Source organism: Spodoptera frugiperda, chromosome 22 (genome assembly GCF_023101765.2).
Source record: "Spodoptera frugiperda isolate SF20-4 chromosome 22, AGI-APGP_CSIRO_Sfru_2.0, whole genome shotgun sequence".
Classification (NCBI taxonomy): domain Eukaryota; kingdom Metazoa; phylum Arthropoda; class Insecta; order Lepidoptera; family Noctuidae; genus Spodoptera; species Spodoptera frugiperda.
The window spans coordinates 3256402-3269477 of NC_064233.1; the positions used below are offsets into that span (position 1 = coordinate 3256402).

At 44.1% G+C, this 13076-nt stretch overlaps 5 protein-coding genes across 12 annotated transcripts in view; 3 read left to right on the forward strand and 2 right to left on the reverse strand.

Moving 5' to 3' along the window:
- On the forward strand, window positions 1–12839 carry LOC118279702 (chorion class B protein Ld34-like). Of its 4 annotated transcripts, none has more exons than XM_050702558.1 (2): window positions 1–129; window positions 214–883. In XM_050702558.1, the coding sequence occupies exons 1-2, from the start codon at window positions 79–81 to the stop codon at window positions 823–825; spliced, it is 663 nt and encodes a 220-aa protein (XP_050558515.1). In that variant the 5' UTR covers window positions 1–78; the 3' UTR covers window positions 826–883. The 4 variants fall into 4 exon arrangements, with proteins under 4 accessions (XP_050558515.1, XP_050558516.1, XP_050558518.1 ...); XM_050702559.1 differs by lacking the exon at window positions 214–883 and adding an exon at window positions 7203–7784 and having other exon boundaries at window positions 17–129; XM_050702561.1 differs by lacking the exon at window positions 214–883 and adding an exon at window positions 12238–12839 and having other exon boundaries at window positions 18–129.
- LOC118279707 (chorion class A protein Ld19-like) overlaps window positions 1–13076 on the reverse strand; it is a 40727-nt gene that overhangs the window by 6915 nt on the left and 20736 nt on the right. The window contains exon 3 of the mRNA XM_050702539.1: window positions 6141–6227. Coding sequence (XP_050558496.1) covers window positions 6141–6227 — 87 coding nt within the window. The remainder of the gene's footprint in view (window positions 1–6140; window positions 6228–13076) is intronic.
- The window catches only part of LOC118279694 (chorion class B protein Ld34-like), a 15933-nt gene continuing 5509 nt past the window's right edge, over window positions 2653–13076 (reverse strand). For 2 of the 3 annotated variants that reach the window (XM_050702564.1, XM_050702563.1), the window contains exon 2: window positions 2653–3302. In XM_050702564.1, coding sequence (XP_050558521.1) covers window positions 2691–3302 — 612 coding nt within the window. In that variant the 3' untranslated portion in view covers window positions 2653–2690. Of the gene's footprint in view, window positions 3303–3397; window positions 3527–13076 lie in introns of those variants that run through there. The other variant, XM_050702562.1, reaches the window with a different exon arrangement.
- On the forward strand, window positions 3682–4408 carry LOC118279711 (chorion class A protein Ld19-like). The gene is made up of 2 exons (XM_035599418.2): window positions 3682–3821; window positions 3928–4408. The coding sequence occupies exons 1-2, from the start codon at window positions 3771–3773 to the stop codon at window positions 4342–4344; spliced, it is 468 nt and encodes a 155-aa protein (XP_035455311.2). The 5' UTR covers window positions 3682–3770; the 3' UTR covers window positions 4345–4408.
- LOC118279699 (chorion class B protein Ld34-like) overlaps window positions 11985–13076 on the forward strand; it is a 23015-nt gene continuing 21923 nt past the window's right edge. For 2 of the 3 annotated variants that reach the window (XM_050702555.1, XM_050702551.1), the window contains exon 1: window positions 11990–12124. In XM_050702555.1, the coding sequence (XP_050558512.1) occupies window positions 12074–12124 (51 nt within the window). In that variant the 5' untranslated portion in view covers window positions 11990–12073. Of the gene's footprint in view, window positions 12125–13076 lie in introns of all 3 variants that reach the window. The other variant, XM_050702557.1, reaches the window with a different exon arrangement.

Below are 13076 nucleotides of genomic sequence, written 5' to 3' on the forward strand. Positions count from 1 at the left end.
CTGATAAAGGTTAAGTATAAAAACATGAAACAGTTTCACTGGACATCATTCTCGTGTCAGCACTAGAACAGCAGCATCATGTCTGTGAAGGCTATCCTCGTCCTCTGCGCCCAGGCGCTCCTCGTCAAGGTGAGGAAAATATTTTAATTAAGTTCGACCAGTAATAAAAGAGTTCTAGTTGTGTTTTACTAAATTATTAATTGTTTTTTCCAGTCTGCCCTCAGCCAGTGCACCAGCCGCGCTGCGGTGGCTGAAATCTCTCCACTAGCTGCTCCTTACGGCCTGGCTGCTCCCGTCCTAGCCACTCCTTGTGGACTGGCCGCTTCTGAGCTTGTCGCTCCTTGGGCTGGCCTTGGAGCTGCTGGTTTAGCCACTCCTTACGGTCTGGCTGGCAGAGGCCTGGGTTACGATGCCCTCATCTTCGGTGCCCCCGCTATGGAGTTCAGCCCCACCAGTGGTGGTGGTCTGCCTGTGACCAGTGGCTCCGCCATCGCTCCCGTCGGTATCTCCGTGGCGTCTGACAATGTGTACGAGGGTGCTCTGGAAGTGATTGGAGAGCTGCCGTTCGTGGGTACTGTCGCTATGGAAGGAGTGGTGCCCTCTGCCGGTGCTGGTGCCATCAACCATGCCTGCGGTAATGGCAGGACCGCCATGGCCAGTGGCTCTGCTGCCTATGCCCCGGGTGCTGCCTATGCCCCGGCTGCCGCTCTGGCTCCTCTGGGTGCTTACGGTCCTGCTGGTGCCTTCGCTCCCGCTGCTTTTGCTGCTCCTGGTCTTGGTTTCCGCGGTGAACTGATCGGCAGAGGCTGTGGTTGCGCCATCTAAAAACCCATAATATTATGACGTTTGAAAGATTAACACAATAAAACAAATTGGACTGCAATGAGATTGTATTTATTTATTGTTTAATTCTCACTTTGTTAAATGGCACATTAAGTAAGCAATTATAGATGTTCTGAACAATAAAATGGACATTGGAACAAAACAAGTAACAAACACAAACTTTCCTACACCTTGGACGCCAAAGTATTTTCAGTTAATTTTATATTTAACTTTTTGATAAGATTTAGAAAACAATTAATTTAAACGTGGAGGAATGTGTGGGAGAGCCGTGCTTTGGCACGAATGGGTCGGCTCGACCGAAGCGATACAACGGTCTCACTAAAAACCGACATATAACAACGCTTGTGATGTGTTTCGTTGGCCCAATTGTCCCCCTTCCAAATCCCCGATTCCGTATCAACCATTAAATTCCTAACCTCCAAAAGTCCGGCAATGCATTCGTAACGCCTCTGACGTTTCGGGTGTCCATGGGCAGTTGCTTATCATGAAACGATCCGTCTATTCGTTTACCGACTTACACCATAAAAAAGGAATACGAAAAAAATATACATTGTGTTAGAAACGTAATAAAAGAAAGAGAGGTACACCTTTGTTATTTGTGGACGTGCAAATAAATAAATAATATTACAATCTGAGATAAAACTACGTTTAAAAAAGCAGACATAAACACACGTGTTAGTGCGAATCTCTATTTCTAAACAATTTTTTTAAAACCTCATAATATCTAAGTTGTTTACAATTTCGTTGAATTAGCAACAAGTTATATTATTTTGATATGAACTAATGGCACCGACTTCTAAACTAATCAATTAGTACTAATAATAATCATTTTTTACTTTTTGGTTTAGTTTTTGGTTTTTTAAAGTTAGTATTTTATTTTTATCTTTATCTTTTTTTAGTATAAGACTACCTAGACCCGTTTTGCCACTTATAATACAAATAGGTGCAAAGTTCTAATTAATATAAATTAATTAAGCCCAAACACAAGGTATTTACTGTAAACCGTTAAGGAGTTCCCTAAACAGTTACACTTCTTCGTCAGACCCTTAAGGCCGGTACTGCTCCTCCTAGGTGTAAAGTTCTTATAAACACATATTAAAATCAAAACCAAACGTAAGGTAGTTGATGTGTTAAAGAGTTCCCTCGATTGTCTATCAGCTCCATCATCAGGTCAACTCCAGACCCTTAATAAATTGTAATGTTTTTAAATCTTTATTGAAAAACATACTACTCCCCTCGGATTTCCTAGAATTCCATCATCAAATCCTGACTTGGCAGAAATAAGACCCTTTCAGATGCTCCTGAAAGGGATACACAACGTTGTTGTTTCACGTCGATTTTCTGTGAGGCCGTGGTATTACTCCGGTCAAGCCAGCCCATTCGTGCCGAAGCATGGCTCTCTCACACATTCCTCCACGTATAAATTCATTATTTTCTTAATTTTTTGCACCGTTATGCCTTTTATCCTGTAAGGGGTAGGCAAAAGTGCGCATTAAGACACGTAATACAATGTACATCCACTTTTCACCAGTTGTATTATAAATCCCATGTAATAAGGGGTAAGCCTATTGCCATATATCTGACTGATACTGAGAAATTGTCAAAAAACTAAAAAAACCCACTAATACTTTGCCCGACATTTGAAACCCCTTGTCCGGCAGTCGCAATTGCCACTTGACCAACGAGGCAGTCTTATTTTGAATAACATTTTATCAGCACATCTATTATTGGTTACTTAATGTGCCATTTAACAAAGTGAGAACTAAAACAATAAATAAATACAATCTTATTGCAGTCCAATTTATTTTATTGTATTAATCTTTCAAACGTCATAATATTATGGGTTTTTAGATGGCGCAACCACATCCTCTGCCGATCAGTTCACCGCGGAAACCAAGACCAGGAGCAGCAAGAGCAGCGGGAGCGAAGGCACCAGCAGGACCGTAAGCACCCAGAGGAGCCAGAGCGGCAGCCGGGGCGTAGGCAGCACCCGGGGCATAGGCAGCAGAGCCACTGGCCATGGCGGTCCTGCCATTACCGCAGGCATGGTTGATGGCACCAGCACCGGCAGAGGGCACCACTCCTTCCATAGCGACAGTACCCACGAACGGCAGCTCTCCAATCACTTCCAGAGCACCCTCGTACACATTGTCAGACGCCACGGAGATACCGACGGGAGCGATGGCGGAGCCACTGGTCACAGGCAGACCACCACCACTGGTGGGGCTGAACTCCATAGCGGGGGCACCACCGATGAGGGCATCGTAAGCCAGGCCTCTGCCAGCCAGACCGTAAGGAGTAGCTAAACCAGCAGCTCCAAGGCCAGCCCAAGGAGCGACAAGCTCAGAAGCAGCCAGTCCACAAGGAGTGGCTAGGACGGGAGCAGCCAGGCCGTAAGGAGCAGCTAGTGGAGAGATTTCAGCCACCGCAGCGCGGCTGGTGCACTGGCTGAGGGCAGACTGGAAAAAACAATTAATAAGTTAGTAAAACACAACTAGAACTGTTTTATTACTGGTCGAACTTAATTAAAATGTTTTAAATATGTTTTCCTCACCTTGACGAGGAGCGCCTGGGCGCAGAGGACGAGGATAGCCTTCACAGACATGATGCTGCTGTTCTAGTGCTGACACGAGAATGATGTCCAGTGAAACTGTTTCATGTTTTTATACTTAACCTTTATCAAAGTTCTACAAGTATTAATATAAAAACTTCATACGAAATTAATTAATTGCTTGTGTAAGAACGATAAGCCTATTGTGTTTACTAATAAAGAAATGTTTAAATGTTTTATTGACACAATTCAGTCACGTTTCCAAAATTTTGAAATTATAATTCATGTCAAACAGAGGCTGGGTATAAAATGTGTCGTGGTGTCCAGTTCATCATTCAGTCTTCAGCTCCTCGTTGAACACAAACGAACATCAAACATGTCTACCTTCGCTTTTGTGTTCCTCTGCATCCAAGCTTGCTTGGTCCAGGTAAGGAAACAATAATTTTAGTAGTTTTGCAAATGTTTTGATACCCTTTAGCAAATTATTCCTTGATAACTGATAACATTTTTAATTGTACTTCTTCTTATTCCAGCATGTGTTCAGTCAGTGCACCAGCCCCGCAGCTGTTGTTGAAGCTCCCTTCGGTCTGGCCGCTCGTGGTCTGGCTGGTCCTCTTGGCTGGGCTGCTCCTGGCCTTGCTGCTAACGGTCTCATTGCTCCCGGCCTTGCTGCTCGTGAACTTATTGCCCCTGGCATTGCTGCTCCCTTCGGTCTGGCTTCTCCTTTAGCTTACGATGGTCTGGCCTACCCTGGAGCTGCTCCTTACGGCGGTGCTGGTGAAGGCAACGTGGCGGTCGCTGGTGAGCTGCCAGTCGCTGGTACTACCGCCGTCGCTGGTCAGGTCCCCATCATGGGCGCTGTGAGCTTCGGAGGACCTGTGGCTGCTGCTGGCTCCGTCTCCATCACTGGACAATGTGCTTGCGGATGCAATGCTCCCATCTACTACTAAAGAAATAACTCTTCAATTATTGAAACACGCTGAAACTGAAATAAATGACGAATACTAAAAGAAACTACTTTTTTAATCTCTTCAATTTGTTCAATCCAAAAGTCAACCATTTGCACTTGCAACGTCTATCGATGCAGCCAAAGCAAAATCTAAATTAAACATACTTACTTACCTCCGTTTTTTAAGTCGGTTAAAAAAGAGACCTATTTCTTTGACCCCAAAAAAATTTTGACATGATCAGAACGATGAAAATAATATTTTTGGGAAATCTTTAAAAATAAGTGATATAAAACTCAATACAACTAAAAAAATAATAAAACCAATAAATACAACTATAAAACAGAAACCCTTTCTCCAATATAGTAATTTCTCTGCCTACACTGTGATGTTCAGTACTCTTAGTACGAGTTTGCTTTACGTTTAACGAAATCGAAACGAGAGTTCGGCGCTCTGATTGGCCAGCTCGATTAAACCAACCAATCAGACCACCGAACGTGCTCTCGTTTCGTTCTCGTGCAACGTAATGCAAACTGGCACTAAAGATACAGGCGTTTCAATATTTTACTATCATCATCAGCCGTAAGACGTCCACTGCTGAACAAAGGCCTCCCACTTAGGCCTCCACGTAGAACGACAAGCCGCCACCCGCATCCACTGGCTCCCCGCCACTCTGGCGATATCGTCAGTCCATCTAGTGGTAGGTCTACTCACGCTACGTTTGCGGGTCCGCGGCCACCACTGGATCACCTTCCTGCCTTCCCTACCCATAGCCACAGGCAATATTATACTCAGCATAACATTATCAAAAGTGTACTTTAAATAATAAAATAACACTGGCTTGTTGTACAACAAAAATATTATGTAGCTTACTTTATCAAAAGCTTTACAGAAATCCAAAAATAGTTCGTCAGCTAATTTCTTTATTAAACTTGTCGCATGCTGTAATTATGAATACTTCATTGACTGAATGAGCCTGCAATTAGCAATTAATTCAACACCTGTAAGTGGCACGAGCCATTTGTTTTATAAACAACAATATCAAATTACCGGTTACAAGTAATTTAGCTGAATCGAGAATTTATAAATAAACTCTCTGCCTCGCACAACAAAGCTGTGGACTGAGCTGTCGTCGGCGATATTTCCGGACCGATACGACCTTTAAACCTTCAAGAAATGGCGTATTCTTTTTTAAAAGGCCGGCAACGCACCTGTCCTCTTTCTCCTCTGGTGTTGCGGGCGGTGATCGATCAGGTGACCCATGTAATCTAGGCCCCCATTTCATAAAAAAATATATCGTAATGTCTTAGTTTATTTCAATTGTTTGTTATTTAATTTGTGATTCGAGATACGATTGAATGTTTGATGTCGAGTCAACTAGGTAGTTGAATCGACGACTTAAACATGAAGGTTGATGTTTAAGTGCAAGTACAACTGCCGAGTAAGGGGATATGGTTAGACATCTGGATTAAAAAAAAAATAAGAGATTAAGAAAATTAAACATAATTTCTTTAGTATTCGCAATTTATTTCAGTTTAATTCTGTCAATCATTGAAGAGAAATTTCCTTAGTAGTAGATTGGGGAATTGCAGCCGCAAGAGCATTGTCCAGTGATGGAGACGGAGCCAGCAGCAGCCACAGGTCCTCCGAAGCTCACAGCGCCCATGATGGGGACCTGACCAGCGACGGTGGTAGTACCAGCGACTGGCAGCTCACCAGCGACCGCCACGTTGCCTTCACCAGCACCGCCGTAAGGAGCAGCTCCAGGGTAGGCCAGACCATCGTAAGCTAAAGGAGAAGCCAGACCGAAGGGAGCAGCAATGCCAGGGGCAATAAGTTCACGAGCAGCAAGGCCGGGAGCAATGAGACCGTTAGCAGCAAGGCCAGGAGCAGCCCAGCCAAGAGGACCAGCCAGACCACGAGCGGCCAGACCGAAGGGAGCTTCAACAACAGCAGCTCGGCTGGTGCACTGACTGAAGACAGACTGTAACAAAAAATCAGTAGGTGTTATATAAAGATTATGATATAAGATGGGGCGAGCCATGCTTCAGCACGAATGGGCCGGCTTGACCGGAGTGATACCACGGCCTCAGAGAAAACCGACGTGAAACAAGGCCCCCTTTTTTTCTTGTGTGAGTGAGGTTACCGGAAGCCCAATAACCTCACTTCCCAATCATCCTTATCCCGGATTCAACAACAACCCTTAAATTTCTAACTGGGGGTCACAAACACCAAAGTTTGGGGTGTCCATGGGCGGCGGCGATTGCTTACCATCTGGTGATCGATCTGCTCGTTTACCGGTGTATACCATAAAAAATGAAAGTCAAATGGAAGGAAACAACTACAGATAACATTTTCTCACCTGGACCAAGCAAGCTTGGATGCAGAGGAACACAAAAGCGAAGGTAGACATGTTTGATGTTCGTTTGTGTTCAACGAGGAGCTGAAGACTGAATGATGAACTGGACACCACGACACATTTTATACAAAGTTTCAAATTGTTATCAGTGATATTTCGAAATCATGAAACGTGACAGAAATCGTGTCAATTTTTAATTAATTATTTCTTTGTATTAGAATATTATAAGCTTATCATTAATTACTTGCTCAAGCTTTTAATTGTCGTATTTTTAAGAACAAAAGGTAGGCTTGATAACCTTTACAGTATAAAACCCGCGCCAGCAGCACTGGACATCATTCTCGTGTCAGCACTAGAACAGCAGCATCATGTCTGTGAAGGCTATCCTCGTCCTCTGCGCCCAGGCGCTCCTCGTCAAGGTGAGAAATTTCATGGTATAATCAAAACATTTTTTCATTTTTAAAAGCATTTTCCTTATTCTAATGACTCTTTTTATTTCCAGTCTGCTCTCAGCCAGGCTTGTGGGTACGCTGCCCCCGTCCTAGCCACTCCTTGTGGACTGGCCGCTTCTGAGCTTGTCGCTCCTTGGGCTGGCCTTGGAGCTGCTGGTTTAGCCACTCCTTACGGTCTGGCTGGCAGAGGCTTGGCTTACGATGCTTTCCTCGGTGGTCCCGCTATGGAGTTCAGCCCCACCAGTGGTGGTGGTCTGCCTGTGACCAGTGGCTCCGCCATCGCTCCCGTCGGTATCTCCGTGGCGTCTGACAATGTGTACGAGGGTGCTCTGGAAGTGATTGGAGAGCTGCCGTTCGTGGGTACTGTCGCTATGGAAGGAGTGGTGCCCTCTGCCGGTGCTGGTGCCATCAACCATGCCTGCGGTAATGGCAGGACCGCCATGGCCAGTGGCTCTGCTGCCTATGCCCCGGGTGCTGCCTATGCCCCGGCTGCCGCTCTGGCTCCTCTGGGTGCTTACGGTCCTGCTGGTGCCTTCGCTCCCGCTGCTCTTGCTGCTACCGGCTTCGGTTTCCGAGGTGATTTGATCGGCAGAGGTTTTGGCTGCGCAATCTAAGAATGATTGACACGTAATACCACCGAAGAATGAACTAAATAAATCAATGAACATGACGATGTATTTTTAATAGTTCTATTCCTTTTTTAAGCCAAACATAATGAGGTCTGTCTTACTGGTAGTTTCCAATCATCTACTTCACATCATCACATCAACCGCTTATACCTAAGTGCCTACTGCTGACCAAAGTCCTCTTCTCACACGGAGAACTTTGAGCATTAATCGTTATGCTTGCTTAAGGCGGGTTGGTAAAACATAATGAGATCTGACGTCTAGCCTCGGTCGCTGGTGGTGATAAAAATGACAAAGGTTACTAATGACCCATCTCAGCTCCATTCACAAAACAAATAATCTTTGAACGTTTAACATAATATTACAGGTACTGTATAAGATTAGAACATTGGAGTACATATTAATAACGACGACGACGTAACGAATTTACATATTTTTTATTTATTATTTAAAAAGACCAGCAGTAATAGAAATGGGAATAACTGAAGAAGAAAGGAGACAATATTTTTAAAGCAAACTTTTTGATAGGGTAGAATGTAAAAAGAAAACTATACTGTGTGCATACTAAATTATTATATATATATATATATATATATATATGACGAAGGAGAAATCTACGTGGTGTTTTGAAAAAGTGTGACGTCATCATTGCTGACGTCACAGTTGTTGTTCTCACGATGGTCACCCATTTTGGGGCTTAGAAAAACTTCACGAGTACTGTAAACTTAGTTTATTCAACTCCCAGGGAGGTCCGTACTGTACGGCGATCGGAGTGCAACTGCCTCGATTGCCTACAGTGCGGGCGTATTTATAGGACTCGGCGCACGAGCACGTGCTTACAAGTTTTAGGTTAAGTATTGAAATTACAATGATAACGTTAATTTTACATCGTGTTAAACTTAAAATAATCAACTGATGATTAATAAACTGATTTTTAGGACAATCAAGTGAATTAACCAAACTTATTCTACTTTCTCTGAATAGTTGATGTGGTTGCGCCGACACGGCCATACTGACAGGCGGTGCGCGCTCTGCACCAGCCTCGTTGATTTTTTTGTTGATTCTCGTAGGTTCTCGGTGATTCTCGTAGGTTCTCGATGCTTCTTGTAGGTTCTCGATGCTTCTTGTAGGTTCTCGGTGATTCTCGTAGGTTCTCGGTGATTCTCGTTGGTTTTGTTATGTTGTGATGTGATTACCTGTAGGCAAAGAAAGTGTTTTCTCTGAGAAGGATTTCTGTTCATTATAAATTAGTTGTTAGTCTCGGAGGGTCTCGTAGATTTCTCGGAGGGTCTCGTAGATTTCTCGGAGGGTCTCGTAGATTTCTCGGAGGGTCTCGTAGATTTCTCGGAGGGTCTTGTAGATTTCTCGGAGGGTCTCGTAGATTTCTCGGAGTTTAATTTGGAATTTTTGAAATTTGAAAAGAGTAATTAACTATGCAATACTTATCTGTTTATTCTGGTGGGTTGTTTTCACTCTCCAGGTCGTGGTTTTGATGTACTTGCGGCTGTTGATTCGTTCCAGTTGATCAGGTGGAAGAGTTGATGATGAAGCGGCTGGGGTAAGGGCTTCTTGCAATCCCACTTCTGATGACGAAGGAGAAATCTACGTGGTGTTTTGAAAAAGTGTGACGTCATCATTGCTGACGTCACAGTTGTTGTTCTCACGATGGTCACCCATTTTGAGGCTTAGAAAAACTTCACGAGTACTGTAAACTTAGTTTATTCAACTCCCAGGGAGGTCCGTACTGTACGGCGATCGGAGTGCAACTGCCTCGATTGCCTACAGTGCGGGCGTATTTATAGGACTCGGCGCACGAGCACGTGCTTACAAGTTTTAGGTTAAGTATTGAAATTACAATGATAACGTTAATTTTACATCGTGTTAAACTTAAAATAATCAACTGATGATTAATAAACTGATTTTTAGGACAATCAAGTGAATTAACCAAACTTATTCTACTTTCTCTGAATAGTTGATGTGGTTGCGCCGACATATATATATATATATATATAGTCCTCCTTACCGATTTCGGTAACGGCGACCTTAGAGAAGCTATTTCCTGTCGTGGGCCCTGATGTGACTGGCCAGACCGAACTTAGTTTTAAAAATCCGATCACAATTAGAGCAGTAAAGCTGGCCGGCAGAGTTGTATGTGTAAATATAGGAGGGCTTGGGTCGGTCTTTACGTAATTGACGCTTTACGTCTAACGTACCTAAGCGCTGGTTTTCGTACGCCTTAATATTTTCAGGAATTAAAGAAATAAATAAATTATTAAGCAGAATAGAAAGCAGGAGATGAGACCGCACTTCTTTTTTCCTAAGCTTATCCTTATCCCAACCTATGATAAGACTCAAGATCTCTCGGGCCTGCAGACGGCGAGCAAGGGTAGCTCACCACCCGATCATAACCAGACCCGTATGTGCGGCGCGTCGCGTTCCGCGTGCGCCTCAAAGAGCCATCAGACCACCACAGATGGGTCCCAGTAGGGCTGATGCCTGATCCGGAGCTGCGGACTACCTAGCGGGTTTACCGGGGCTCCGGCTCGAAAAGCAGGAGTAGGAACGGGGTGGTTTTTAGGCAGTAAGAGTCTGACACTCCTTCTCGCCTCGCCCAAGGCGGGAGAAGTCATTGGATGATTTCCCCACTCAAAAAAACAGTCATGGACGACCACTCGACGAACAACGCGGTCTACGAGAACGCGTTCGTCGCTGTGATTGGTTGGTTTATTCGAGCTGCCCCATCAGAGCACCAAACTTACTTTAAACGTAAAGCAAAGTCATACTAAGGGTACTGAACAAAATATACTTCCACAAAATGCTTGCAATGAGTAATAGAATATTTTGTTCAATGAAGCAATTAGCTCGTGCCACTATAGGTGTCGAATTAAATATGCTAATTGTGCTAGTTTATTCAATATTTATTACTAGGTTCTGCCAGCGGTTTCGTCCGTGTTTTCTTGGGATAAAAACTAGCTTATGTGTTATTCTTGACAATCATAATATGGTGGAAATCCTTCTTCCGGAGAGTCCCACTCCCATCCCAGTCTAGCCCCCGGCGGGAGGACTACACATAAAGTATTTTCATAAAGTAAAGCAAGAATCGAATTCAACACTCACATATTTTTTATAATTTGCTGCCCAATTATTTAATGGTTAATTAACGCATAATCTTGTCTATAACTTTAGACAATAGTTACTAAGGAATACGGAGTTTAATTTAAGTAATCATTAAATGTCATTGAATACAGCAGTTAGAAAAATAATTCATAATCATGAAAGATAGGACTCATGCTGTTAATTTTAGAATACAACAAAACATATTTTAAAGACCACTGGAATACGAGTCTCTGGTAATGACGCAGAAAAATAATAAAAATGTTTATGTACAAGAAAATTTAATAACAGATAACAAAGTTTTAATAGTAAATAGGAGTATTGCAGCCGCAAGCACATTGTCCGTTAATGGACACGGCTCCCGCAGCCGGTATGGCTCCACCGAAGCTCACAGCGCCCATGATGGGGACCTGACCAGCGACGGTGGTAGTACCAGCGACTGGCAGCTCACCAGCGACCGCCACGTTGCCTTCACCAGCACCGCCGTAAGGAGCAGCTCCAGGGTAGGCCAGACCATCGTAAGGTAAAGGAGAAGCCAGACCGAAGGGAGCAGCAATGCCAGGGGCAATAAGTTCACGAGCAGCAAGGCCAGGAGCAGCCCAGCCAAGAGGACCAGCCAGACCACGAGCGGCCAGACCGAAGGGAGCTTCAACAACAGCTGCGGGGCTGGTGCACTGACTGAACACATGCTGGAATAGAAGTTGAATTGCCACATGAAATAACCAAACTTAAATAATTAATTAATTATAATAATTCCGAAAAAAATGGACAAAACAAATGTTTTAAAAAGTAGAAAATTTAATAATTATCTCACCTGGACCAAGCAAGCTTGGATGCAGAGGAACACAAAAGCGAAGGTAGACATGTTTGATGTTCGTTTGTGTTCAACGAGGAGCTGAAGACTGAATGATGAACTGGATCGGCCCCCGAGCTTATATACTTGACACATTGTACATATCTACCGCGAGGAGTTCACGTTACATCACTTGCATTAAACTGTCTCAATAATTGTGCGTTTGTTTGTTGGTCAATAGGCTTATCGTAGAAGTAGGCTTATCGCGTTACATAAAAACAATGAAGTAATTTGTAACTTATTAGTATCTGTAACACAATATTGATTATAAAACCCGCGCCAGCAGCACTGGACATCATTCTCGTGTCAGCACTAGAACAGCAGCATCATGTCCGTGAAGGCTATCCTCGTCCTCTGCGCCCAGGCGCTCCTCGTCAAGGTAAGGAACTATATTTGTCTAATTTTATAAATGCTTGTGATATGAAGAAAGTAATAATTTATTTACAATAAGGGCTTATTCTTTTTTCTAATTGCTCCCTTTGTCAATTCCAGTCGGCTCTCAGCCAGGCTTGTGGGTACGCTGCTCCCGTCCTAGCCACTCCTTGTGGACTGGCCGCTTCTGAGCTTGTCGCTCCTTGGGCTGGCCTTGGAGCTGCTGGTTTAGCCACTCCTTACGGTCTGGCTGGCAGAGGCCTGGGTTACGATGCTGTCATCGGTGCCCCCGCTATGGAGTTCAGCCCCACCAGTGGTGGTGGTCTGCCTGTGACCAGTGGCTCCGCCATCGCTCCCGTCGGTATCTCCGTGGCGTCTGACAATGCTTATGAAGGTATCCTGCAAGTGATTGGAGAGCTGCCGTTCGTGGGTACTGTCGCTATGGAAGGAGCGTTGCCTACTGTGGGTGGTGGTGCCATCAACCATGCCTGTGGTAATGGAGTGAATGCCATGGTCAGTGAGGCTGGCTTCGGTCCTGCTGCAGCTCTTGGAGTTGCTCCCTACGGCTCTTACGGTTACCCTGCAGGCTGGGCTGGTCCTCTCGCTCCGGCTGTTGATGCTAGTTTCCTTGGCTACCAAAATGGTTGTGGCTGTGGATCAAAGCTTGGCTATGTGCTATAAGAAGATTTTTGAAATAAATAAATTAGATTTTTATGGAATATAAGGATTTGTTTGATTTTACACCTGATTTATATTAATGTATAACGATATATGAACTGGGGGACAATCATCAAATGACATTTCCGCTATGGAATAGAGACAAAGGAAAGTATCAGACTCTTACTGAGTAATAAATTTACCTCGTTGAGTTTGTTTCGGCATTTCTTGTCAGAGTAGTCAAAGGATAGGTTACCTTTTAAAAGCCGGCCTCATCTAGTTATTTCAAAGATTGACGTGTA

Bases quoted from the DNA above. Each gene is read 5' to 3' on its own strand.
- LOC118279702 (XM_050702558.1), top strand. From the start codon at position 79: ATGTCTGTGAAGGCTATCCTCGTCCTCTGCGCCCAGGCGCTCCTCGTC. The intron at 130-213 runs GTGAGGAAAATA...TGTTTTTTCCAG, and splicing joins CCCAGGCGCTCCTCGTCAAG to TCTGCCCTCAGCCAGTGCAC.
- LOC118279711 (XM_035599418.2), top strand. From the start codon at position 3,771: ATGTCTACCTTCGCTTTTGTGTTCCTCTGCATCCAAGCTTGCTTGGTC. The intron at 3,822-3,927 runs GTAAGGAAACAA...TTCTTATTCCAG, and splicing joins TCCAAGCTTGCTTGGTCCAG to CATGTGTTCAGTCAGTGCAC.